Below are 25,766 nucleotides of genomic sequence, written 5' to 3' on the forward strand. Positions count from 1 at the left end.
AGATCACAAACAATATCAAAAGGTGAGAGGGGCTGAGGAGCTAGAGGAGGGCTTTATCCAAGAGGCATCTTAAAGTAATTGAGCCCCAGAACATGAGAGCTGGTTGGTTGGTTGGTTGGTTGGTTGGTTGGTTGGAGGGAGGGAGACAGGGTCTGCCTCCAAAATGGCACCCATATTCCCTATATAGTGAACTACTTTTGATAGTGCTCTGGTCAAAAGTGGTGCACTATATAGGGAATAGGATGCCATTTGGGACGCACACCATTTCCCCCCAAAATGTACCTTAAAGTAACTGAGTCTCAGGTCCAGAGTTGGGAAGCAATCAGAAACACTGACTGAGAGAAGTATTAAGCAGTGTGTACACTGCCGTCCAGCCAAGCCCAAAGGGGAAACTGTGAAATATTCTGCTGCTGCTGTTTACAAGACAGAGAACATCTCAGAGAGAAAAGGCTTGTGAATTTCCTAAAATGGATTCCTGGTGAGAGACATTCCACACAGAGCAGACTATGATGAGTCTCCTTTCAAACACGCACGGCACCTCCAACCCTCACTCAGGGAGCTGGCATACTGTAGCATTCCATGGGAAAGAATAGCACTGTACCTTAAAGCTGTAGTCCGTAATTCAAACAACAACAATGCGGCCGCTCCAGCCCCACCACTTTTGTTGGTATAACAGCTGAGAGATGTGGCTGAATAAATGTAACCACTCTTAAATTCATAGACGGAGCTATGGATGCAAGAACTGACCATCCAGGAGATCAAAATGATCGTTTTAACCACATTTTGAAGCTATACAGTGTTTGTTTACAATTACACTGACAGTGTAAGACAGTTCTACTAAGCTCATGAGGCATTCATAACTTATATTCTTTAGGAATCAATGGCTATATATTATTAATTTAAAAGTAAAAAAAAAATTGCTGTACAAATCCCAGATTTCACCTTTAAAACATCAAACCACTGCATAGGCCCACGGGAAATGAAGAGGACATGAAGTATTGATCCACTGAGGGGACCGACATCCATCAGATATATTGACAAGCAGCATTGTGTTTCCCAGCTTCATTGACCAACAGAAAGCAGCACAGAGAGCCAGGGGGACACTGCTGTGTAAATGACAGTGATTAAGAAACTGCCTAGATGCTGGAAAGGGAACTGTAGACTGTACTTAGTGGCTGATTCACTAAGCATCCACACCTGCCTCATGGCTTTACAATACAATCAATGCATTCATACCTACTGGCTACTGACTGTATTCCTTTTATTAGCTTTTATGTGTTTTTTACTCTCTCTGAAATAGTAGGCGCAAATGCTTAGTGCATCGAATACATTAGATAAAACAAAACAAAACAAAACAATGAACAAACCCAAGATGAATGGCAAGGTGTAATACACAATCGTAATATGGCAAACCGGCCAAATAAATGTCAACGTAAAACAAGCATGACGGATTTCTAAATCTTGAATATGGTACATGTGTATGGGAAGAAAGCCAATAATATCTTAGAAAATACAATGAAAGTTAAAAACGCAGTGACAGAGGTCAATAAAAATAATGACATAAGTCAAAAAATTTGAAATAAATGGCAAAGATGACCCAATAATGATAACATCAAACAGTGACAAAGTTATGTAAGAACATCTACAAACCCCCTAATCCCCCATCCCCACAATGAACATCATTTGGAACCTGTATCCATGGATCTATGTCTATGGATGTACTTCAATAGTTTGACAGATCATAGCCCCAAGTCATATCAAATCCATGAGTCAAGAAGAGAGTGTGAATCCAGCAGAGGGGTTATTTTTCTTCATAAACTCTTCATTTTGGCACATTTGAGAGGAAGTCAAATTGGATATTCCAGAGGAGAGATGCTCTCCAGTGGAGGATGACAGACATAATGAGAAAATATTAGCCCAAACTCCCTCTCTCCCTCCCTCACTCTCTCCGTCATTCTCTCCCTCTCTCTCTCCCTCTCTCTCTCCCTCCCTCTCTCTCTCCCTCTCTACCTACCTCTCTCCCTCACTCTCTCTCTCTCTCTCTCTCTCTCCCTCACTCTCTCTCCCTCCCTCTCTCTCTCCCTCTCTCTCTCTCCCAAAGCCACATGGAGGAGAGGAGGCACAAGTCAACAACGGCAGAATTAAAAAGTTGTTGAATTTCTTTCTGATTTACCCCAAGAGACAAACATTTTCCTCTTGATTTTCCCAACAAATAATTATTAGTAAAGAAGTGTCACGTCCTGACCAGTAGAGGGTATAGTTGGGTCAGGACGTGGCAGAAGGGAGTGTGTGTTTTTTATTGTTTCATTGATTTTGGCCGTGTGACTTCCAATCAAGCACAGCTGTAGAGGGTTGTGGTTGATTGGGAGTCACACATAAGTTGCCTACGTTTCCTTTGTGTTTCGTGGGTAATTGTGCTTGTCAATGTGGTTGCACCTGACAGAACTGTGTTGGCTGTCAGTTTTTGTTGTTTTTGCAAATGCATAGTGTTCGTGACATTAAATATGACGAACCCTAACTCCGCCACATTTTGGTCCACTTCTTCCATAGACAGCCGTTACAGGAAGAAGCTGCATTTTGATTAGAACCACTTTGAAGCATATCAAATCAAACAGACAGGACATTGAAGCATATCAAATCAACAGACAGGACATTGAAGCATATCAAATCAAACAGACAGGACATTGAAGCATATCAAATCAAACAGACAGGACATTGAAGCATATCAAATCAACAGACAGGACATTGAAACATATCAAATCAACAGACAGGACATTGAAGCATATCAAATAAACAGACAGGACATTGAAGCATATCAAATCAAACAGACAGGACATTGAAGCATATCAAATCAACAGACAGGACATTGAAGCATATCAAATCAACAGACAGGACATTGAAGCATATCAAATAAACAGACAGGACATAGAAGCATATCAAATCAACATACAGAACATTGAAGCATATCAAATCAACAGACAGGACATTGAAGCATATCAAATAAACAGACAGGACATAGAAGCATATCAAATCAACAGACAGGACATTGAAGCATATCAAATCAAACAGACAGGACATTGAAGCATATCAAATCAAACAGACAGGACATTGAAGCATATCAAATCAACAGACAGGACATTGAAGCATATCAAATCAAACAGACAGGACAATGAAGCATATCAAATCAAACAGACAGGACATTGAAGCATATCAAATCAAACAGACAGGACATTGAAGCATATCAAATAAACAGACAGGACATTGAATTATATCAAATCAAACAGACAGGGCATTGAAGCATATCAAATAAAACAGACAGGAGAGTGAAGCATTTCAAATCAACAGACAGGACATAGAAGCATATCAAATAAAAATACAGAACATTGAAGCATATCAAATCAACAGACAGGACAATGAAGCATATCAAATCAACAGACAGGACATTGAAGCATATCAAATCAAACATACAGGACATTGAAGCATATCAAATCAACAGACAGAACATTGAAGCATATCAAATCAACAGACAGGACATTGAAGCATATCAAATAAACAGACAGGACATAGAAGCATATCAAATAAACAGACAGGACATAGAAGCATATCAAATCAACAGACAGGACATTGAAGCATATCAAATCAACAGACAGGACATTGAAGCATATCAAATCAACAGACAGGACATTGAAGCATATCAAATCAAACAGACAGGACATTGAAGCATATCAAATAAACAGACAGGACATTGAAGCATATCAAATAAAACAGACAGGACATTGAAGCATATCAAATACACAGACAGGACATTGAAGCATATCAAATCAAACAGACAGGAGATTGAAGCATATCAAATCAACAGACAGGACATTGAAGCATATCAAATCAACAGACAGGACATTGAAGCATATCAAATCAAACAGACAGGACATTGAAGCCTATCAAATCAACAGACAGGACATTGAAGCATATCAAATCAAACAGACAGGACATTGAAGCCTATCAAATCAAACAGACAGGACATTGAAGCATATCAAATCAAACAGACAGGACAGGGAAGCATATCAAATCAAACAGACAGGACATTGAAGCATATCAAATCAAACAGACAGGATATTGAAACATATCAAATCAACAGACAGGACATTGAAGCATATCAAATCAAACAGGGAAAACCATTAAAGCAATAGAAACAGGTCAGTTGTTACTTAATATGATGAATACGATTAGCCCAGACCAGCGTTTCCCAAACTGGGTCCTAGGGACCATAAGGGGGGCACGTTTTGGTGCCCTAGCACTACACAGCTGATTCAAATAATCAAAGCTTTATGATGAGTTGAATATTAGAATCAGCTGTGTAGTTCTAGGGCATAAACCAAAACATGCCCCCTTGTGGTCCCCAGGACCCAGTTTGGGAAACATGGTCTAGACACAGTAGATTAAATACATTCACTTGGTAGTTACATTGTAATTGTTGACAGCCGCATATTATCATACTCGTAGTCAGTTATACTGTATCAACGTTAACACTGGTAGTTAGATAAACGGAACACTGTGAGGTAGCTAGATGTCCCTGCTCTAAGTAGGGGTGGGCAATTCCAGTCCTCGAGGGCCTGATTGGTGTCACAGTTTTTGCTCCCGCTAACACACCTGACTCCAATAATCACCTAATCATGATCCTCCGTTTAGAATGCAAGTTGATTAATCAGCTGTGTTTTTTTAGGGATGGAGAAAACATGTGACACCAATCAGGCCCTGGAGGACTGGAGCTGCCCACCCCTGCTCTAAGACATAAGGACCAACACATTCCATGGCATTTTATTTGCCCTGTCACCATAGGACACATGGCACTGCTAGAAGAGATGGTACTATATTGAACCAAAAAGGGTTCAATCGATGACTCTCTTTATAAACATTGCTCTGAAACGGGATCTACATGGAACCACAAAGCCCCTATATGTTTAGCAGTATAATTCATCACTAGAACCTGCATGGCTCTTACAAGAGGACCTATAAGAGACTGCACAGTGGGCGCAGCTTGCTAGGTAATTCTATTCAATGTCTTATAGAGGTAGCAAATCAAATTGTTATTGATGTAGGAGTGTGTTTGTGTGAGCTGAGCAGTCAGAGTCGTTATTGATGAAGGAGGTTGTTTGTGTGAGCTGAGCAGTCAGAGAGTTGCCCAGGGTTTGATAAAGGATGTCCACTCTCCACCCTCTCTCCCTCGCACCTTTCCTTTTACATTTTACCAGAGCTTTGTTTTTCGTGGAGTTGAGGGGAGTGAGGTATCAATCGTGGTGCTCTTTCCTGTCCAAACTGATATTACTTTCTCTTATTCTCCGCCCAATTCTTCATTTGTCTTCATATTATCACAGAGAGAAAGAGCGCGAGAGAGAGAGAGAGAGAGAGAGAGAGAAAAAGAAAGACAAAAAGAAAGAGAGAGAGAGACGGCTCAGCTATGTTGTTCACCAACAGCACCACACTCCTCCTTCCCTTCCCCCACGTCTCTCCATCTCATCCCTTCAGTCTGTATTGATATATCTGGCTAGCAGGAGAGAAATACCTACGAATCCTTACAACACAGAAGTGTCCATTCACTTTCATTGAGTCCCCCAGACGTCCACACAAACAACCTCTGAAAGAAAGCAAGTATATTTTCCAATTCTCCTCACTCTCTCGTTTCAGCAACACATCTTCCCTAAAAGAGTAGTACTTTTCTCTTCCTTCTGTCTCCATCACAACACATAACTACAGGGCCTTTGGGTATTGGAAGCTACATTGTTTATTCAATTTAGACTGTAAGATCCTTTTTGTTTCAACTCAGTGACCTGAGCTCCCCTGCTACTGGCTTGAAGGCAGGTACTCAGGTGAGCTAACGTACACCACCAAACTCAGTAATAACCTGTGAATACACCTGCACACATACACAACTTCCCTTCATTCAAAAAGTAGCTTGGACCTGTTATGTATTACTTCAGGTCAGGTTATAGTGTAGCAGATGTGGTCAGAGTAGAGAGGAGTGGAGAGGAGAGGGGTGGTAGAGAGGAGTGGAGAGGAGAAGATAGGAGTGGAGTGGAGAAGAGAGGAGAGGAGTGGAGAGGAGTGGAGAGGAATGGAGAGAGGTGGTAGAGAGGAGTGGAGAGGAGAAGGGAGGAGAGAATAGGAGTGGAGAGAAGTGGAGAGGAGTAGAGAGGAATGGAGAGTGGAGTGGAGAGGAGAGGAGAGGAGAGGAGAGGAGAGGAGAGGAGAGGAGAGGAGAGGAGAGGAGAGGAGAGGAGTAGAGTAGAGTAGAGTAGAGCACAGTAGAGTAGAGCACAGTAGAGTAGAGCAGAGCAGAGTAGAGTAGAATAGAGCAGAGCAGATGAGATGAAAATAGAAGAATAGTATAAAAGAAAAACAAGAGAAAAGAAGAATAGAGTAGAATAGAGTAGAGTAGAGTAGAACAGAATAGAGTAGAATAGAACAGAATAGAGTAGAATAGAGTAGAGCACAGTAGAGTAGAGCAGAGTAGAGTAGAGCAGAGCAGATTAGGGTAGAGCAGAAAAGATGACAATTGAAGAGAAGGGTATAAAGAGAAGAGAAAATAACAATAGAGTAGAGTAGAGTAGAGTAGAGTAGAACAGAACTTATTTTATTATATTCTATTCAGATGTAGATCTATTATGCTGGTGTGAGACAGAGTGTGGAGGAGCATTACTTTATGTCTCCAGTGGTTTTAGCAGCCTGTGGTTCTTACCTTGAGGGCCGGGGGGGCCTTCTTCCCCTGGAGGCCCTGGGGATCCGTCGTTGCCAGGGGGACCGGGAGAACCCTGTCGAACCTGCGCCGCTAAAATGGCTGCCGGCGTCTTCTGCATGGCATGGCTTGATAGTCTCTCTGGTGAGTGACATAAAAATTCTGTATTACAATAATACCAACAATGTCTGCAAGTAATAGACAATTCACATTCTGTATCATAATAATACCAACACTCTCTACAAGTAATAGACAATTCACATTCTGTATCATTGTAACAATGGTGTCGGGGAAGAAGGCTGGCGTTTTACGTGTCCTCAACCGATTGTGTTTTTTTGTTCGTTTATTTGAGTTGTTTGTAACTTATTTTTGTACTTATTTTGTACATAATGTTGCCGCTACTGTCTCTTATGACCGAAAAATAACTTCTGGACATCAGGACCGTGATTATTCACCACGGACTGGCAGAATCTTTTTTTCCTTTATTAACGAGTCTGACGAGCCCGACGTGAACGATATACTGCTTCTCGGGAACAGGCCCAGATTCCCGTGATTTGCGTGAAGAAGAGGCAGAGAAAAAGGGGCCAGAGGGCGGGCTGCCTTCTGAGAATTCGTAGGCAATCGAATAAACCTCCACTTCCTTCGATTCTGCTAGCAAACGTGCAATTTTTGGAGAATAAAATAGATGACCTACGCGAAAGATTAAACTACCAACGGGACATTCAAAACTGTAATATCTTATGCTTCACGGAGTCGTGGCTGAACGACGACACTGTCAACATACAGCTGGCAGGTTATAAATAACAGCTGGTGCACGATATCTAAGGAAGTCTCGAGCTATTGCTCGCCTAGGGTAGTGTATCTCATGATAAGCTGTAGACCACACAATCTACCTAGAGAGTTTTCATGTGTATTTTTTGTAGCTGTTTACATACCACCACAGACTGAGGCTGGCACTAAGACAGCATCGAAGGAGCTGTATTCCGCCATTAGCAAACAAGAAAATGCTCACCCAGAGGCAGCGCTCCTAATAGCCGGCGACTTCAACGCATGGAAACTTGAATCCGTTTTCCAACATTTATTCCACACACAGAGACGCATACAAAGCTCTCCCTCGCCCTCCATTTGGCAAATCTGACCATAATTCTATCCTCCTGATTCCTGCCTACAAGCAAAAATTAAAGCAGGAAGCACCAGTGACTAGATCAATAAAAAAGTGGTCAGATGAAGCAGACGCTAAGCTACAGGACTGTTTTGCTAGCACAGACTGGAATATGTTCTGGGATTCCTCCGATGGAATTGAGGAAAACACCCCATCAGTCATTGGCTTCATCAATAAGTGCATTGACGACGTCGTCCCCACAGTGACCGTACGTACATACCCCAACCAGAAGCCATGGATTACAGGCAACATCCGCACTGAGCTAAAGGCTAGAGCTGCCACTTTCAAGGAGCGGGACTCTAATCTGGAAGCTCATAATAAATCCCGCTATGCTCTCTGACGAATCATCAAACAGGCAAAGAGTCAATACAGGACAAAGATCGAATCGTACTACACTGGCTCTGATGCTCGTCGGATGTGGAGGGCTTGCAAACCATTACAGATTACAAAGTGAAGCACAGCCGAGAGTTGCCCAGTGAGACGAGCCTACCAGATGAGCTAAACTACTTCTATGCTCACTTCGAGGCAAATAACACTGAAACATGCATGAGAGCACCAGCTGTTCTGGAAGACTGTGTCATCACGCTCTCTGCAGGCGATGTGTGTAAGACCTTTAAACAGGTCAACATTCACAAGGCCATGGGGCCAGACGGATTACCAGGACGTGTACTGTGAGCATACACTGACCAACTGGCAAGTGTCTTCACTGACATTTTCAACCTCTCCCTGTCCGAGTCTGTAATACCAACATGTTTTAAGCAGACCACCATAGTGCCTGTGCCCAAGAACACTAAGTTAACCTGCCTAAATGACTACCGACCCATAGCACTCACATCTGTAGCCATGAAGTGCTTTGAAAGGCTGGTCATGGCTCACATCAACACCATTATCCCAGAAATCCTAAACCCACTCCAATTTGCACACCGCCCCAACAGATCCACAGATGATGCAATCTCTATTGCACTCCACACTGTCCCTTCCCACCTAGACAAAAGGAACACCTATGTGAGAATGCTATTCATTGACTACAGCTCAGCGTTCAACACCATAGTGCCCTCGAAGCTCATCAATAAGCTATGGACCCTGGGACTAAACATCTCCCTCTGCAACTGGATTGTGGACTTCCTGACGGGCTGGCCCCAGGTGGGAAGGATAGGTAACGACACATCCGCCACGCTGATCCTCAACACAGGGGCCCCTCAGGGGTGCGTGCTCATCCCCTCCTGTACTCCCTGTTCACTCATAACTGCACGGCCAGGCACTGCTCCAACACCAGCATTAAGTTTGCCAATGACACAACAGTGGTAGGCCTGATCACCGACAACGATGAGACAGCCTATAGGGAGGTGGTCAGAGACCTGGCCGTGTGGTGCCAGGACAACAACCTCTCCCTCAACGTGATCAAGACAAAGGAGATGATTGTGGACTACAGGAAAAAGAGGACCGAGCACGCCCCAATTCAAATCGACGGGGCTGTAGTGGAGCAGGTTGAGAGCTTCAAGTTCCTTGGTATCCACATCACCAACAAACTAACATGGTCCAAGCACACCAAGACAGTCGTGAAGAGGGCACGACAAAACCTATTCCCCCTCAGGAGACTGAAAAGATTTGGCATGGGTCCTCAGATGCTCCAAAGGTTCTACAGCTGCACCATCGAGAGCATCCTGACTGGTTGCATCACTGCCTGGTATGGCAACTGCTCGACCTCCGACTGCAAGGCACTTCAGAGGTTAGTGCGAACGACCCAGTACATACCAGGCCCTAACAATTGTCAAAGACTCCAGCCAGCCTATTCATAGACTGTTCACTCTGCTACCGCACGGCAAGCGGGACCGGAGGGCCAAGTCTAGGTCCAAGAGGCTTCTAAACAGCTTCTACCCCCAAGCCATAAGACTTCTGAACATCTAATCAAATGGCTACCCAGACTATTTGCATTGCCCCCCCCTCCCACTCTTTTACACCACTGCTACTCTCTGTTGTTATCATCTATGCATAGTCACTTTAATAACTCTGCCTACATGTACATATTACCTCAACTAACCGGTGTCCCCGCACATTGACTCTGTACCGGTACCCCCCTGAATATATTCTCGCTATTGTTATTTTACTGCTGCTCTTTAATTACTTGTTACTTTTATTTATTATTCTTATACGTATTTTTTTTAACTGCATTGTTGGTTAAGTAAGCATTTCACTGTAAGGTCTACACCTGTTTGTTGTATTCGGCGCATGTGACTAATAACGTTTGATTTGATTTGATAATATACCAACACTCTCTGCAAGTGATAGACAATTCAAGAGCTTGTGACTAGAAGGTTCTATTTGCAAAAAGATGATTCCGAGATAATTGGCTTTAAAGTTGCAAACCCTCATTGGTTTGAATGGTGTCAGCAATATTTGATTATTTTGAATTTACCAACATGAATTGGGCTATTTAGACTACTATATAGGTAGAAAACATTGAACAGAACAACGACATGTCCATAACTCAGACAGAACCTTACAGGCCCAAGCTCTCAAATTGAAATTCTGTATCAGAAAACATAAAACGGTAGAATAGGTGATACAGTAGCTCATTAGTTAGTTAGGATATGTACTAAACCGAGGCTTGCATACCACACTGCCATTCAATATCACAACACAGTGGCAGAACAATAAAATACCTTCACCCAGCATGAACTATTCTCTTACTTGGGACTCTTTTACTTCCTGAAGAACTAAGGCAACAATATCCAATTTAGATTTCCCCCCCGATTTAGAAATCCTGAAATCCTTAAAAGAGAGGAGAAAACAAAGGGACCCCCTGAAGGATAAATTGGGTCGACAACAAGTTGGGATTCAGACGTAACAGCTGTACCTTCAAACAACCGCAATACTTCATTCCGGATAAACATTTTAATTTCCTCCATGGAATTGGCATCATTCTGTGAGAGAGAGAGAGAAGGGAGGGAGAGGGAGAGGGAGAGAGGGAGAGAGAGAGCGAGAGAGAGAGAGAGAGAGAGAGAGAGAGAGAGAGAGAGAGAGAGAGTGAAAGAGAGAGAGATACAGACAGACAGGCACAAGAGAGAGAAACAGAAACAGAATAACACAAACTTAACCAAAACGTCTTTAACAGATTAAGAAAATGTAATTAGCGAGACAGCAGTAGTTCATGTTTTATTCAACGTGTTATAAAATTGCAGTGTCTTCAGCGATAAAGAGATGCAATGCTTCATGGCATAATAATCAACTCCTCTCTCCCTGTCTCCCTGTCCCTGCCATCTATCTCAGGCTCAAAGTAAGATTGCTGTTTGCTCAGAATGTTTGTGTGGAGAGAGCCTTGAATTGTAGAGGAGAACTTTGGCAACAGAATGGAATGGAAATCGGAACTATGAAAATGTTCTTTTAGAGTTCTATATTCTTCTGACTGCCCATAGAAAAGACTGATAAATGCATTATAATACCGTATTTCTGGTGGACTCCAGAAAGTGGTACGGATAAAGGAATGGGATTTCTAAGTATGAACAACTAGAATAAACCCAGGGAGAAAAACAGGGACTTGTGTGTTTGAAACATCTTTGCAATCAGAGCTAAAACCTCATATACTGTTACAATGAACTGTGATCATCTGTGGGCCATTTTCTAAAAGGTTCTTCATATTGTCTGTGTCTTGATAGGTAGAGGAGAGGATGGAACAAAACCCTGGCAGCTTTATAAAGGTACTAAAGTAACAATATTCAGGGACATTTTCGAACATCGATATTGATCACTCAAATATTATTGTGTTCTATTGCGACTGGTTGAAAAACAGGATACCTGTATTTTGGCAGTGCTGAATACTGCGGAAGAGTTGCCAATGTACTTTTCTGTTTAATAGGGTCACTGTACTGTTCTGTTCTATGAGAGAAAGATATAGGAGGGTAACCCTTTAGTACTTGTTTTCTTGGCATTCAGAAGTCTTTAATCTCTGTTGTGTTATGTAACCCTCTGCATGCCGCGTGTAAAATAGCTGTGACACACAGAGGTGTTTTTCGATCCACTGCAGTGCTCTCCTCACTCCCACCCTCTCTCCAGCTCTCTCCTCTCTCTCCTCACTCCCACCCTCTCTCCAGCTCTCTCCTTCTCTCTCCTCACTCCCACGCTCTCTCCATCTCTCTCCTCTCTCTCCTCACTCCCACGCTCTCTCCATCTCTCTCCTTCTCTCTATTCCTCTCTCTCCTTTCCTCCCTCTCTCTCCTTTCAAATCAAATCAAATCAAATGTATTTATATAGCCCTTCTTACATCAGCTGATATATCAAAGTGCTGTACAGAAACCCAGCCTAAAACCCCAAACAGCAAGCAATTACTCTCTCTTCTTTCCTCCCTCTCTCTCCTTTCCTCCCTCTCTCTCCTTTCCTCCCTCTCTCTTCTTTCCTCCCTCTCTCTCCATCTCTCTCATCTCTCATTTCTCTGTCTTTTCTGTTTTCCATATCACTCTTTCACCACCCCTCTCTCTTTCCCTCTCTCCTTCCCTCTCTAGCCCTCTCTCCTTCTCTCGCTCTCTATAGCCCTCTCTCCTTCCCGCTCTCCACTCCTCTCTCTCTAGTCCTCTCTCCTTCTCTCTCTCTCCATCGCTCTCCCTCTAGTCTTCTCTCCATATCCCTCTCTCCGCCCCTCTCTCTCTAGCCCTTCTCTCCTTCCCTCTCTCCTGACCCCCCTGTGGGGTTGAGCTGATCAGGAGTGGGAGGTGAGGAGCAGAAACAACCTAACAGGCTTCATTATGCCTATCTGTTATCTGCTGTGTCATATGTTGCTCCACACAGCTCCACACAACTCTATGTTACTGCAGTACTGTATTCATTTACAGAGAAATAAAGATATCCGCTAATTACTCAGACCACTGAAGAAAGGAGGATGTTTAGATGCTTTAATTATGTGTGACTGAGGATAGTCTTTGATTTTATGGGCGGGTATAGACAAACACACACAAAAATGTGGAGCATGAATTTCCAGTGAGTCTATGGGTATACGGTTGGACTATGAGTGTTGGGCGATCTCGGGTGTACATAAGACATTCACAACAACTTTATAAAACAGGTCATGACACCTTGGTGTGTTTGGAGGTGATATAACCAACGTACCAGAGGGCTTGGTGTGTTTGGAGGAGATATATAACAACGTACCAGAGGGCTTGGTGTGTTTGGAGGTGATATATAACCAACGTACCAGAGGGCTTGGTGTGTTTGGAGGTGATATAACCAAAGTACCAGAGGGCTTGGTGTGTTTGGAGGTGATATAACCAACGTACCAGAGGGCTTGGTGTGTTTGGAGGAGATATAAAACAATGTACCAGAGGGCTTGGTGTGTTTGGAGGTGATATAACCAACGTACCAGAGGGCTTGGTGTGTTTGGAGGTGATATAACAACGTACCAGAGGGCTTGGTGTGTTTGGAGGTGATATAACCAACGTACCAGAGGGCTTGGTGTGTTTGGAGGAGATATAACCAACGTACCAGAGGGCTTGGTGTGTTTGGGGGAGATATAACCAACGTACCAGAGGGCTTGGTGTGTTTGGAGGAGATATAACCAACGTACCAGAGGGCTTGGTGTGTTTGGAGGAGATATATAACAATGTACCAGAGGGCTTGGTGTGTTTGGAGGAGATATATAACAATGTACCAGAGGGCTTGGTGTGTTTGGAGGAGATATATAACAATGTACCAGAGGGCTTGGTGTGTTTGGAGGAGATATATAACAATGTACCAGAGGGCTTGGTGTGTTTGGAGGAGATATATAACAATATACCAGAGGGCTTGGTGTGTTTGGGGGAGATATATAACAATATACCAGAGGGCTTGGTGTGTTTGGAGGTGATATAACCAACGTACCAGAGGGCTTGGTGTGTTTGGGGGAGATATAACCAACGTACCAGAAGGCTTGGTGTATTTGGAGGAGATATATAACAATATACCAGAGGGCTTGGTGTGTTTGGAGGAGATATATAACAATGTACCAGAGGGCTTGGTGTGTTTGGAGGTGATATAACCAATGTACCAGAGGGCTTGGTGTATTTGGAGGAGATATATAACAACGTACCAGAGGGCTTGGTGTGTTTGGAGGAGATATATAACAATGTACCAGAGGGCTTGGTGTGTTTGGAGGAGATATATAACAATGTACCAGAGGGCTTGGTGTGTTTGGAGGAGATATATAACAATGTACCAGAGGGCTTGGTGTGTTTGGAGGAGATATATAACAACGTACCAGAGGGCTTGGTGTGTTTGGAGGAGATATATAACAATGTACCAGAGGACTTGGTGTGTTTGGAGGAGATATTTAACAATGTACCAGAGGGCTTGGTGTGTTTGGGGGAGATATATAACAACGTACCAGAGGGCTTGGTGTGTTTGGAGGAGATATATAACAATGTACCAGAGGGCTTGGTGTGTTTGGAGGAGATATATAACAATGTACCAGAGGGCTTGGTGTGTTTGGGGGAGATATAACCAATGTACCAGAGGGCTTGGTGTGTTTGGGGGAGATATAACCAACGTACCAGAGGGCTTGGTGTGTTTGGAGGAGATATATAACAATGTACCAGAGGGCTTGGTGTGTTTGGAGGAGATATATAACAATGTACCAGAGGGCTTGGTGTGTTTGGAGGAGATATATAACAATGTACCAGAGGGCTTGGTGTGTTTGGAGGTGATATAACCAACGTACCAGAGGGCTTGGTGTGTTTGGAGGTGATATAACCAACGTACCAGAGGGCTTGGTGTGTTTGGAGGAGATATAAACAACGTACCAGAGGGCTTGGTGTGTTTGGAGGTGATATAACCAACGTACCAGAGGGCTTGGTGTGTTTGGGGGAGATATAACCAATGTACCAGAGGGCTTGGTGTGTTTGGGGGAGATATAACCAATGTACCAGAGGGCTTGGTGTGTTTGGAGGAGATATATAACAATGTACCAGAGGGCTTGGTGTGTTTGGAGGTGATATAACCAACGTACCAGAGGGCTTGGTGTGTTTGGAGGAGATATATAACAACGTACCAGAGGGCTTGTGTGTTTGGAGTAGATATAACCAACGTACCAGAGGGCTTGGTGTGTTTGGTGGAGATATATAACAATGTACCAGAGGGCTTGGTGTGTTTGGAGTAGATATAACCAACGTACCAGAGGGCTTGGTGTGTTTGGAGGAGATATAACCAACGTACCAGAGGGCTTGGTGTGTTTGGAGGAGATATATAACAATGCACCAGAGGGCTTGGTGTGTTTGGAGTAGATATAACCAACGTACCAGAGGGCTTGGTGTGTTTGGAGGAGATATATAACAATGTACCAGAGGGCTTGGTGTGTTTGGAGTAGATATAACCAACGTACCAGAGGGCTTGGTGTGTTTGGAGTAGATATAACCAACGTACCAGAGGGCTTGGTGTGTTTGGAGGAGATATATAACAACGTACCAGAGGGCTTGGTGTGTTTGGAGGTGATATAACCAACGTACCAGAGGGCTTGGTGTGTTTGGAGGTGATATAACCAACGTACCAGAGGGCTTGGTGTGTTTGGAGGTGATATAACAACGTACCAGAGGGCTTGGTGTGTTTGGAGGTGATATAACCAACGTACCAGAGGGCTTGGTGTGTTTGGAGGTGATATAACCAACGTACCAGAGGGCTTGGTGTGTTTGGAGGAGATATAAAACAATGTACCAGAGGGCTTGGTGTGTTTGGAGGTGATATAACCAACGTACCAGAGGGCTTGGTGTGTTTGGAGGTGATATAACAACGTACCAGAGGGCTTGGTGTGTTTGGAGGTGATATAACCAACGTACCAGAGGGCTTGGTGTGTTTGGAGGAGATATAACCAACGTACCAGAGGGCTTGGTGTGTTTGGGGGAGATATAACCAATGTACCAGAGGGCTTGGTGTGTTTGGAGGAGATATAACCAATGTACCAGAGGGCTTGGTGTGTTTGGAGGAGATATATAACAATGTACCAGAGGGCTTGGTGTGTTTGGAGGAGATATATAACAATGTACCAGAGGGCTTGGTGTGTTTGGAGGAGATATATAACAATGTACCAGAGGGCTTGGTGTGTTTGGAGGAGATATATAACAATGTACCAGAGGGCTTGGTGTGTTTGGAGGAGATATATAACAATATACCAGAGGGCTTGGTGTGTTTGGGGGAGATATATAACAATATACCAGAGGGCTTGGTGTGTTTGGAGGTGATATAACCAACGTACCAGAGGGCTTGGTGTGTTTGGGGGAGATATAACCAACGTACCAGAGGGCTTGGTGTGTTTGGAGGAGATATATAACAATATACCAGAGGGCTTGGTGTGTTTGGAGGTGATATAACCAACGTACCAGAGGGCTTGGTGTGTTTGGGGGGAGATATAACCAACGTACCAGAGGGCTTGGTGTGTTTGGAGGAGATATATAACAATGCACCAGAGGGCTTGGTGTGTTTGGAGGAGATATATAACAATATACCAGAGGGCTTGGTGTGTTTGGAGGAGATATATAACAATGTACCAGAGGGCTTGGTGTGTTTGGAGGAGATATATAACAATATACCAGAGGGCTTGGTGTGTTTGGAGGAGATATATAACAACGTACCAGAGGGCTTGGTGTGTTTGGGGGAGATATAACCAACGTACCAGAGGGCTTGGTGTGTTTGGGGGAGATATAACCAACGTACCAGAGGGCTTGGTGTGTTTGGAGGAGATATATAACAATGTACCAGAGGGCTTGGTGTGTTTGGAGGAGATATATAACAATGTACCAGAGGGCTTGGTGTGTTTGGAGGAGATATATAACAATGTACCAGAGGGCTTGGTGTGTTTGGAGGTGATATAACCAACGTACCAGAGGGCTTGGTGTGTTTGGGGGAGATATAACCAACGTACCAGAGGGCTTGGTGTGTTTGGGGGAGATATAACCAACGTACCAGAGGGCTTGGTGTGTTTGGAGGAGATATATAACAATGTACCAGAGGGCTTGGTGTGTTTGGAGGAGATATATAACAATGTACCAGAGGGCTTGGTGTGTTTGGAGGTGATATAACCAACGTACCAGAGGGCTTGGTGTGTTTGGAGGTGATATAACCAACGTACCAGAGGGCTTGGTGTGTTTGGAGGAGATATAACCAACGTACCAGAGGGCTTGGTGTGTTTGGAGGTGATATAACCAACGTACCAGAGGGCTTGGTGTGTTTGGGGGAGATATAACCAATGTACCAGAGGGCTTGGTGTGTTTGGGGGAGATATAACCAATGTACCAGAGGGCTTGGTGTGTTTGGAGGAGATATATAACAATGTACCAGAGGGCTTGGTGTGTTTGGAGGTGATATAACCAACGTACCAGAGGGCTTGGTGTGTTTGGAGGAGATATATAACAACGTACCAGAGGGCTTGTGTGTTTGGAGTAGATATAACCAACGTACCAGAGGGCTTGGTGTGTTTGGTGGAGATATATAACAATGTACCAGAGGGCTTGGTGTGTTTGGAGTAGATATAACCAACGTACCAGAGGGCTTGGTGTGTTTGGAGGAGATATAACCAACGTACCAGAGGGCTTGGTGTGTTTGGAGGAGATATATAACAATGTACCAGAGGGCTTGGTGTGTTTGGAGTAGATATAACCAACGTACCAGAGGGCTTGGTGTGTTTGGAGGAGATATATAACAATGTACCAGAGGGCTTGGTGTGTTTGGAGTAGATATAACCAACGTACCAGAGGGCTTGGTGTGTTTGGAGTAGATATAACCAACGTACCAGAGGGCTTGGTGTGTTTGGAGGAGATATATAACAACGTACCAGAGGGCTTGGTGTGTTTGGAGGTGATATAACCAACGTACCAGAGGGCTTGGTGTGTTTGGGGGAGATATAACCAACGTACCAGAAGGCTTGGTGTATTTGGAGGAGATATATAACAATATACCAGAGGGCTTGGTGTGTTTGGAGGAGATATATAACAATGTACCAGAGGGCTTGGTGTGTTTGGAGGTGATATAACCAATGTACCAGAGGGCTTGGTGTATTTGGAGGAGATATATAACAACGTACCAGAGGGCTTGGTGTGTTTGGAGGAGATATATAACAATGTACCAGAGGGCTTGGTGTGTTTGGAGGAGATATATAACAATGTACCAGAGGGCTTGGTGTGTTTGGAGGAGATGTATAACAATGTACCAGAGGGCTTGGTGTGTTTGGAGGAGATATATAACAACGTACCAGAGGGCTTGGTGTGTTTGGAGGAGATATATAACAATGTACCAGAGGACTTGGTGTGTTTGGAGGAGATATTTAACAATGTACCAGAGGGCTTGGTGTGTTTGGGGGAGATATATAACAACGTACCAGAGGGCTTGGTGTGTTTGGAGGAGATATATAACAATGTACCAGAGGGCTTGGTGTGTTTGGAGGAGATATATAACAACGTACCAGAGGGCTTGGTGTGTTTGGAGGAGATATATAACAATGTACCAGAGGGCTTGGTGTGTTTGGAGGAGATATATAACAATGTACCAGAGGGCTTGGTGTGTTTGGAGGAGATATATAACAACGTACCAGAGGGCTTGGTGTGTTTGGAGGAGATATATAACAATGTACCAGAGGGCTTGGTGTGTTTGGAGGAGATATATAACAACGTACCAGAGGGCTTGGTGTGTTTGGAGGTGATATATAACAATATACCAGAGGGCTTGGTGTGTTTGGAGGAGATATATAACAATGTACCAGAGGGCTTGGTGTGTTTGGAGGAGATATATAACAATGTACCAGAGGGCTTGGTGTGTTTGGAGGAGATATATAACAACGTACCAGAGGGCTTGGTGTGTTTGGGGGAGATATAACCAACGTACCAGAGGGCTTGGTGTGTTTGGGGGAGATATAACCAATGTACCAGAGGGCTTGGTGTGTTTGGAGGAGATATATAACAATGTACCAGAGGGCTTGGTGTGTTTGGAGGAGATATATAACAATGTACCAGAGGGCTTGGTGTGTTTGGAGGAGATATATAACAATGTACCAGAGGGCTTGGTGTGTTTGGGGGTGATATAACCAACGTACCAGAGGGCTTGGTGTGTTTGGAGGAGATATAACCAACGTACCAGAGGGCTTGGTGTGTTTGGAGGAGATATAACCAATGTACCAGAGGGCTTGGTGTGTTTGGAGGAGATATATAACAATGTACCAGAGGGCTTGGTGTGTTTGGGGGAGATATATAACAATGTACCAGAGGGCTTGGTGTGTTTGGAGGAGATATATAACAATGTACCAGAGGGCTTGGTGTGTTTGGGGGTGATATAACCAACGTACCAGAGGGCTTGGTGTGTTTGGAGGAGATATATAACAACGTACCAGAGGGCTTGGTGTGTTTGGAGTAGATATATACCAATGTACCAGAGGGCTTGGTGTGTTTGGTGGAGATATATAACAACGTACCAGAGGGCTTGGTGTGTTTGGAGGAGATATATAACAATGTACCAGAGGGCTTGGTGTGTTTGGAGGAGATATAACCAACGTACCAGAGGGCTTGGTGTGTTTGGAGGAGATATATAACAATGTACCAGAGGGCTTGGTGTGTTTGGAGTAGATATAACCAACGTACCAGAGGGCTTGGTGTGTTTGGAGGAGATATATAACAATGTACCAGAGGGCTTGGTGTGTTTGGAGTAGATATAACCAACGTACCAGAGGGCTTGGTGTGTTTGGAGTAGATATAACCAACGTACCAGAGGGCTTGGTGTGTTTGGAGGAGATATATAACAACGTACCAGAGGGCTTGGTGTGTTTGGAATGGATATAACCAACGTACCAGAGGGCTTGGTGTGTTTGGGGGAGATATAACCAACGTACCAGAAGGCTTGGTGTATTTGGAGGAGATATATAACAATATACCAGAGGGCTTGGTGTGTTTGGAGGAGATATATAACAATGTACCAGAGGGCTTGGTGTGTTTGGAGGTGATATAACCAATGTACCAGAGGGCTTGGTGTATTTGGAGGAGATATATAACAACGTACCAGAGGGCTTGGTGTGTTTGGAGGAGATATATAACAATGTACCAGAGGGCTTGGTGTGTTTGGAGGAGATATATAACAATGTACCAGAGGGCTTGGTGTGTTTGGAGGAGATATATAACAATGTACCAGAGGGCTTGGTGTGTTTGGAGGAGATATATAACAACGTACCAGAGGGCTTGGTGTGTTTGGAGGAGATATATAACAATGTACCAGAGGGCTTGGTGTGTTTGGAGGAGATATATAACAATGTACCAGAGGGCTTGGTGTGTTTGGGGGAGATATATAACAACGTACCAGAGGGCTTGGTGTGTTTGGAGGAGATATATAACAATGTACCAGAGGGCTTGGTGTGTTTGGAGGAGATATATAACAACGTACCAGAGGGCTTGGTGTGTTTGGAGGAGATATATAACAATGTACCAGAGGGCTTGGTGTGTTTGGAGGAGATATATAACAACGTACCAGAGGGCTTGGTGTGTTTGGAGGAGATATATAACAATGTACCAGAGGGCTTGGTGTGTTTGGAGGAGATATATAACAATGTACCAGAGGGCTTGGTGTGTTTGGAGGAGATATATAACAATGTACCAGAGGGCTTGGTGTGTTTGGAGGAGATATATAACAACATACCAGAGGGCTTGGTGTGTTTGGGGGAGATATAACCAACGTACCAGAGGGCTTGGTGTGTTTGGAGGAGATATATAGCAATGTACCAGAGGGCTTGGTGTGTTTGGAGGAGATATATAACAATGTACCAGAGGGCTTGGTGTGTTTGGAGGAGATATATAACAATGTACCAGAGGGCTTGGTGTGTTTGGAGGAGATATATAACAACATACCAGAGGGCTTGGTGTGTTTGGGGGAGATATAACCAACGTACCAGAGGGCTTGGTGTGTTTGGAGGAGATATATAACAATGTACCAGAGGGCTTGGTGTGTTTGGAGGAGATATATAACAATGTACCAGAGGGCTTGGTGTGTTTGGAGGAGATATATAACAACGTACCAGAGGGCTTGGTGTGTTTGGAGGAGATATATAACAATGTACCAGAGGGCTTGGTGTGTTTGGAGGAGATATATAACAACGTACCAGAGGGCTTGGTGTGTTTGGAGGAGATATATAACAATGTACCAGAGGGCTTGGTGTGTTTGTAGTAGATATAACCAACGTACCAGAGGGCTTGGTGTGTTTGGAGGAGATATATAACAATGTACCAGAGGGCTTGGTGTGTTTGGAGTAGATATAACCAACGTACCAGAGGGCTTGGTGTGTTTGGAGTAGATATAACCAACGTACCAGAGGGCTTGGTGTGTTTGGAGGAGATATATAACAACGTACCAGAGGGCTTGGTGTGTTTGGAATGGATATAACCAACGTACCAGAGGGCTTGGTGTGTTTGGGGGAGATATAACCAACGTACCAGAAGGCTTGGTGTGTTTGGAGGAGATATATAACAATATACCAGAGGGCTTGGTGTGTTTGGAGGAGATATATAACAATGTACCAGAGGGCTTGGTGTGTTTGGAGGAGATATATACCAATGTACCAGAGGGCTTGGTGTGTTTGGAGGAGATATATAACAATGTACCAGAGGGCTTGGTGTGTTTGGAGGAGATATATAACAATGTACCAGAGGGCTTGGTGTGTTTGGAGGAGATATATAACAACGTACCAGAGGGCTTGGTGTGTTTGGAGGAGATATATAACAATGTACCAGAGGACTTGGTGTGTTTGGAGGAGATATATAACAATATACCAGAGGGCTTGGTGTGTTTGGGGGAGATATATAACAACGTACCAGAGGGCCTGGTGTGTTTGGAGGAGATATATAACAATGTACCAGAGGGCTTGGTGTGTTTGGAGGAGATATATAACAACGTACCAGAGGGCTTGGTGTGTTTGGAGGAGATATATAACAATGTACCAGAGGGCTTGGTGTGTTTGGAGGAGATATATAACAACGTACCAGAGGGCTTGGTGTGTTTGGAGGAGATATATAACAATGTACCAGAGGGCTTGGTGTGTTTGGAGGAGATATATAACAACGTACCAGAGGGCTTGGTGTGTTTGGAGGAGATGTATAACAATGTACCAGAGGGCTTGGTGTGTTTGGAGGAGATATATAACAATGTACCAGAGGGCTTGGTGTGTTTGGAGGAGATATATAACAACGTACCAGAGGGCTTGGTGTGTTTGGGGGAGATATATAACAACGTACGAGAGGGCTTGGTGTGTTTGGGGGAGCTATAACCAACGTACGAGAGGGCTTGGTGTGTTTGGAGGAGATATATAACAATGTACCAGAGGGCTTGGTGTGTTTGGAGGAGATATATAACAACGTTCCAGAGGGCTTGGTGTGTTTGGAGGAGATATATAACAATGTACCAGAGGACTTGGTGTGTTTGGAGGAGATATATAACAATGTACCAGAGGGCTTGGTGTGTTTGGGGGAGATATATAACAACGTACCAGAGGGCTTGGTGTGTTTGGAGTAGATATAACCAACGTACCAAAGGGCTTGGTGATGCTATGGGACCTGGGGGACCAGGGTCTCCTCGGTGGCCTTGGGGCCCAATAGGTCCCACTATTCCTGGGTCTCCTGTCCTTCCCCTCTCCCCTTGGACTCCCCTCGCTCCAGGTATCCCTGGGTCCCCCTGGAGATCAGTAAAGAACAATCAAATGAAATTGTATTGGTCATGTATACATATTTAGCAGATGTTATGGAAGGGTGTAGTGAAATGCTTATGTTCCTAGCTCCAACAGTGCAGTAATACCTGACAATATAAAACAATACACATACATTCAAATATACCGATATGTATAATGGCTAAATCTAGCTAGCTGGTGAGCTACCGCCATATGGTTTACAGTACACCATCCGGTTTCCAATTGAGATATAAAATCACTTTATTTAGCTAGGCCATCATTGTAAATAAGAAAATATTCTTAATTGACTTGCCTGGTTAAATAAAAGGGTGAGGGGGTTGTTGTCAGTCCCACTCCAGACTGTACCGGAGGCATTCTGATAGAGCATTGGCATAAGGCCAGTCTGACTTTGGGCTGATACTGTAGCTACCAACGCCTCAGCATTACACAGTCAGTCCTCATCCAGCCATTACCCTGATTGAGCCCACTCAGATACACATCTCCAGGGACTGTGGCCAATTCTGTCACGATGTATCTTAGCTCTCCTACAAACCGCCGTGACTAGCGTTTGGGAACAGATTACACTGTAAAAGACTGTGACAGGGCTTTATAAACAGATTACACTGTAGAAGACTGTGACAGGGCTTTATAAACAGATTACACTGTAGAAGACTGTGACAAGGCTTTATAAACAGATTACAGTGTAGAAGCCTGTGACAGGGCTTTATAAACAGATTACACTGTAGAAGACTGTGACAGGGCTTTATAAACAGATTACACTGTAAAAGACTGTGACAGGGCTTTATAAACAGATTACAGTGTAGAAGACTGTGACAGGGCTTTATAAACAGATTACAGTGTAGAAGACTGTGACAGGGCTTTATAAACAGATTACACTGTAGAAGACTGTGACAGGGCTTTATAAACAGATTACACTGTAGAAGACTGTGACAGGGCTTTATAAACAGATTACAGTGTAGAAGACTGTGACAGGGCTTTATAAACAGCTAACACTGTAGAAGACTGTGACAGGGCTTTATAAACAGATTACACTGTAAAAGACTGTGACAGGGCTTTATAAACAGATTACACTGTAGAAGACTGTGACAGGGCTTTATAAACAGATTACAGTGTAGAAGACTGTGACAGGGCTTTATAAACAGATTACACTGTAAAAGACTGTGACAGGGCTTTATAAACAGATTACAGAGTAGAAGACTGTGACAGGGCTTTATAAATAGATTACACTGTAGAAGACTGTGACAGGGCTTTATAAATAGATTCCACTGTAGAAGACTGTGACAGGGCTTTATAAATAGGGGTTTCAGAAATACAATGGTGGCATACAAAATGCATTGCATTTCAGATGCCTTTATCAAATACTTAGGCACAGCAGGGGGAAGCAAGGGGGGGAAACGTGTTTCTATGCATCACTACCTTTTGGTTGGGTTAGGTTCTGTGTGATATTTTTCCATCACAAACAATGAGTTGTGTTTATGGAAAACAGCTTTAGAGAAACAAAATAAAGGTGCTTACCCGTTCTCCCTTGGATCCCCTGTCTCCTGGTCTACCTGTGGCTCCCTGTAAGAAGATAAAACATATCACAGTATGAACACATGACAGAGGAGTGCAGGTTCTGTCTGAAATGCTCTGCTGATTGCAGAGAGACAGAGAAGTCCCTCCAGACCAGAGAGAAGAGCAAAGAGCACTGCTAAATAATTGGATATTTGGAATGAAGATGACCCCGAGGCTAGTCTTCTCTCTCTTTACCCACTCCTCTCTTTGTCTTTTCTTCTTTCCTCCCTCTCCCTCTCTCTCTAAATCTGACTCTCCTCTCCTCTCCTCTCCTCTCCTCTCCCTCTCCTCTCCTCTCCTCTCCTCTCCTCTCCTCTCCTCTCCTCTCCTCTCCTCTCCTCTCCTCTCCTCTCCTCTCCTCTCCTCTCCTCTCCTCTCCTCTCCTCTCCTAGCACTCAAAAGCACACTGCTTTTGTTCAGACACCCACTGAGGCCAACGTGGGTCTAATCTGCTGCTCTGTAATCACCCCCATCAACATCAACCAATCCTCCACACTCAGGGTCATTTAATGATTGCTTATCATTTTACATTTCCCAACCTACGCTTGCGTCTTAGCTTATTCACATTCAAAAAAGGTTTATTGTTGCAATAACTAGACTGCCGGGTCCCGTTATAATCTTAACAATTGGTGGCAGAAGTGAAGTGATTGACAGGATTTCTTTCATTCCAAATCCTCAATCAGAAACAACCTTTTTAAATGATTCTGGGATGACTGTTGTTCCTGTTTCTGAGGATTTATGGAGTTCTCCAAGGACTGTGTTCCACCTTCCACATTGTCTGTCACAGCTTCTCTGCATCACATAGCCCCACTTCCCTCTGTGGACTGTGTGCCGCCCCCCTCCCACTCTGCCTGCCTGCCTGCCTGCCTCCCTCCCTCCCTCCCTCCCTCCCTCCCTCCCTCCCTCCCTCCCTCCCTCCCTCCCTCCCTCCCTCCCTCCCTCCCTAGCTGGGAGAGAAACACCTGTCGTTAGTTCTATGTGCAACACTTCTCTCAGAACTACACTTCTCCATTCTCCTCTCCTCTCTTCCTTTCCAGCTCTCCCTCGCTCCCTCCATCTCACTGACTGTACAACCTCTGGGAACATCTTTGTATCCATTTACTGCAAGGATTACTGCCGCCATGCAAAATACAATCTGGCACGATCATGTGGTTTTAAAAGCAAGCGGGCAGCAGCTCTTTGCGGAACTCTGTTCTCCTCCTCCTCGCCTGCCTTCATCTGCAGCCCTCTCTCTATTTTTTATTTCTGCTATGTTATTCCCCAACGCCTGATGGGAGGCTTACATCTATCATCGTGCCCACTGAATCCGACTTCCATCGTCGCTCCCTGGGCCTGGCATTAAACCTCAAAGCCAGATCATTGCAGTAGAGTGAGAGGAGTTTTTAGGGAACGTTTAGAATAGGAGCACATTCACCTGCTAGATGGCACTGTTGCCCCACCAAATGATTGAGAACAAGATATACACCATCTAACAACAAGGCATTAAAATCTCTCCCCCTCCCTCCCTCCTTCCCTCCCCCCTTCCCTCTCTCCCTCCCCCTCCCTCCCTCCCTCCCTCCCTCCCTCCCTCCCTCCCTCCCTAAGATGTTGTTGATGGAAGTGAGTGAAATAATAAGAAGTTGGCCCTTCTTTCCGCTAGTTCACTGTTGAGATCTCTG

General features: G+C 44.2%; 1 protein-coding gene across 6 annotated transcripts in view; it reads right to left on the minus strand.

The window, feature by feature from the left end:
* Positions 1-25,766, minus strand: part of LOC106560244 (collagen alpha-1(XIX) chain) — a 242,966-nt gene that overhangs the window by 11,530 nt on the left and 205,670 nt on the right. For 5 of the 6 annotated variants that reach the window (XR_006760420.1, XM_045701046.1, XM_045701045.1 and 2 more), the window contains 4 exons: positions 24,070-24,114; positions 22,398-22,541; positions 10,750-10,816; positions 6,734-6,871 (listed from right to left, as the gene is read on the minus strand). Coding sequence is in view for 5 of the 6 variants with exons in the window: in XM_045701046.1 (XP_045557002.1) it covers positions 6,734-6,871; positions 10,750-10,816; positions 22,398-22,541; positions 24,070-24,114 (394 nt within the window). In the remaining variant the exon portion in view is untranslated. Of the gene's footprint in view, positions 1-4,710; positions 5,357-6,733; positions 6,872-10,749; positions 10,817-22,397; positions 22,542-24,069; positions 24,115-25,766 lie in introns of those variants that run through there. The other variant, XM_045701047.1, reaches the window with a different exon arrangement.

This window comes from Salmo salar, chromosome ssa18, assembly GCF_905237065.1.
Source record: "Salmo salar chromosome ssa18, Ssal_v3.1, whole genome shotgun sequence".
Lineage (NCBI taxonomy): Eukaryota > Metazoa > Chordata > Actinopteri > Salmoniformes > Salmonidae > Salmo > Salmo salar.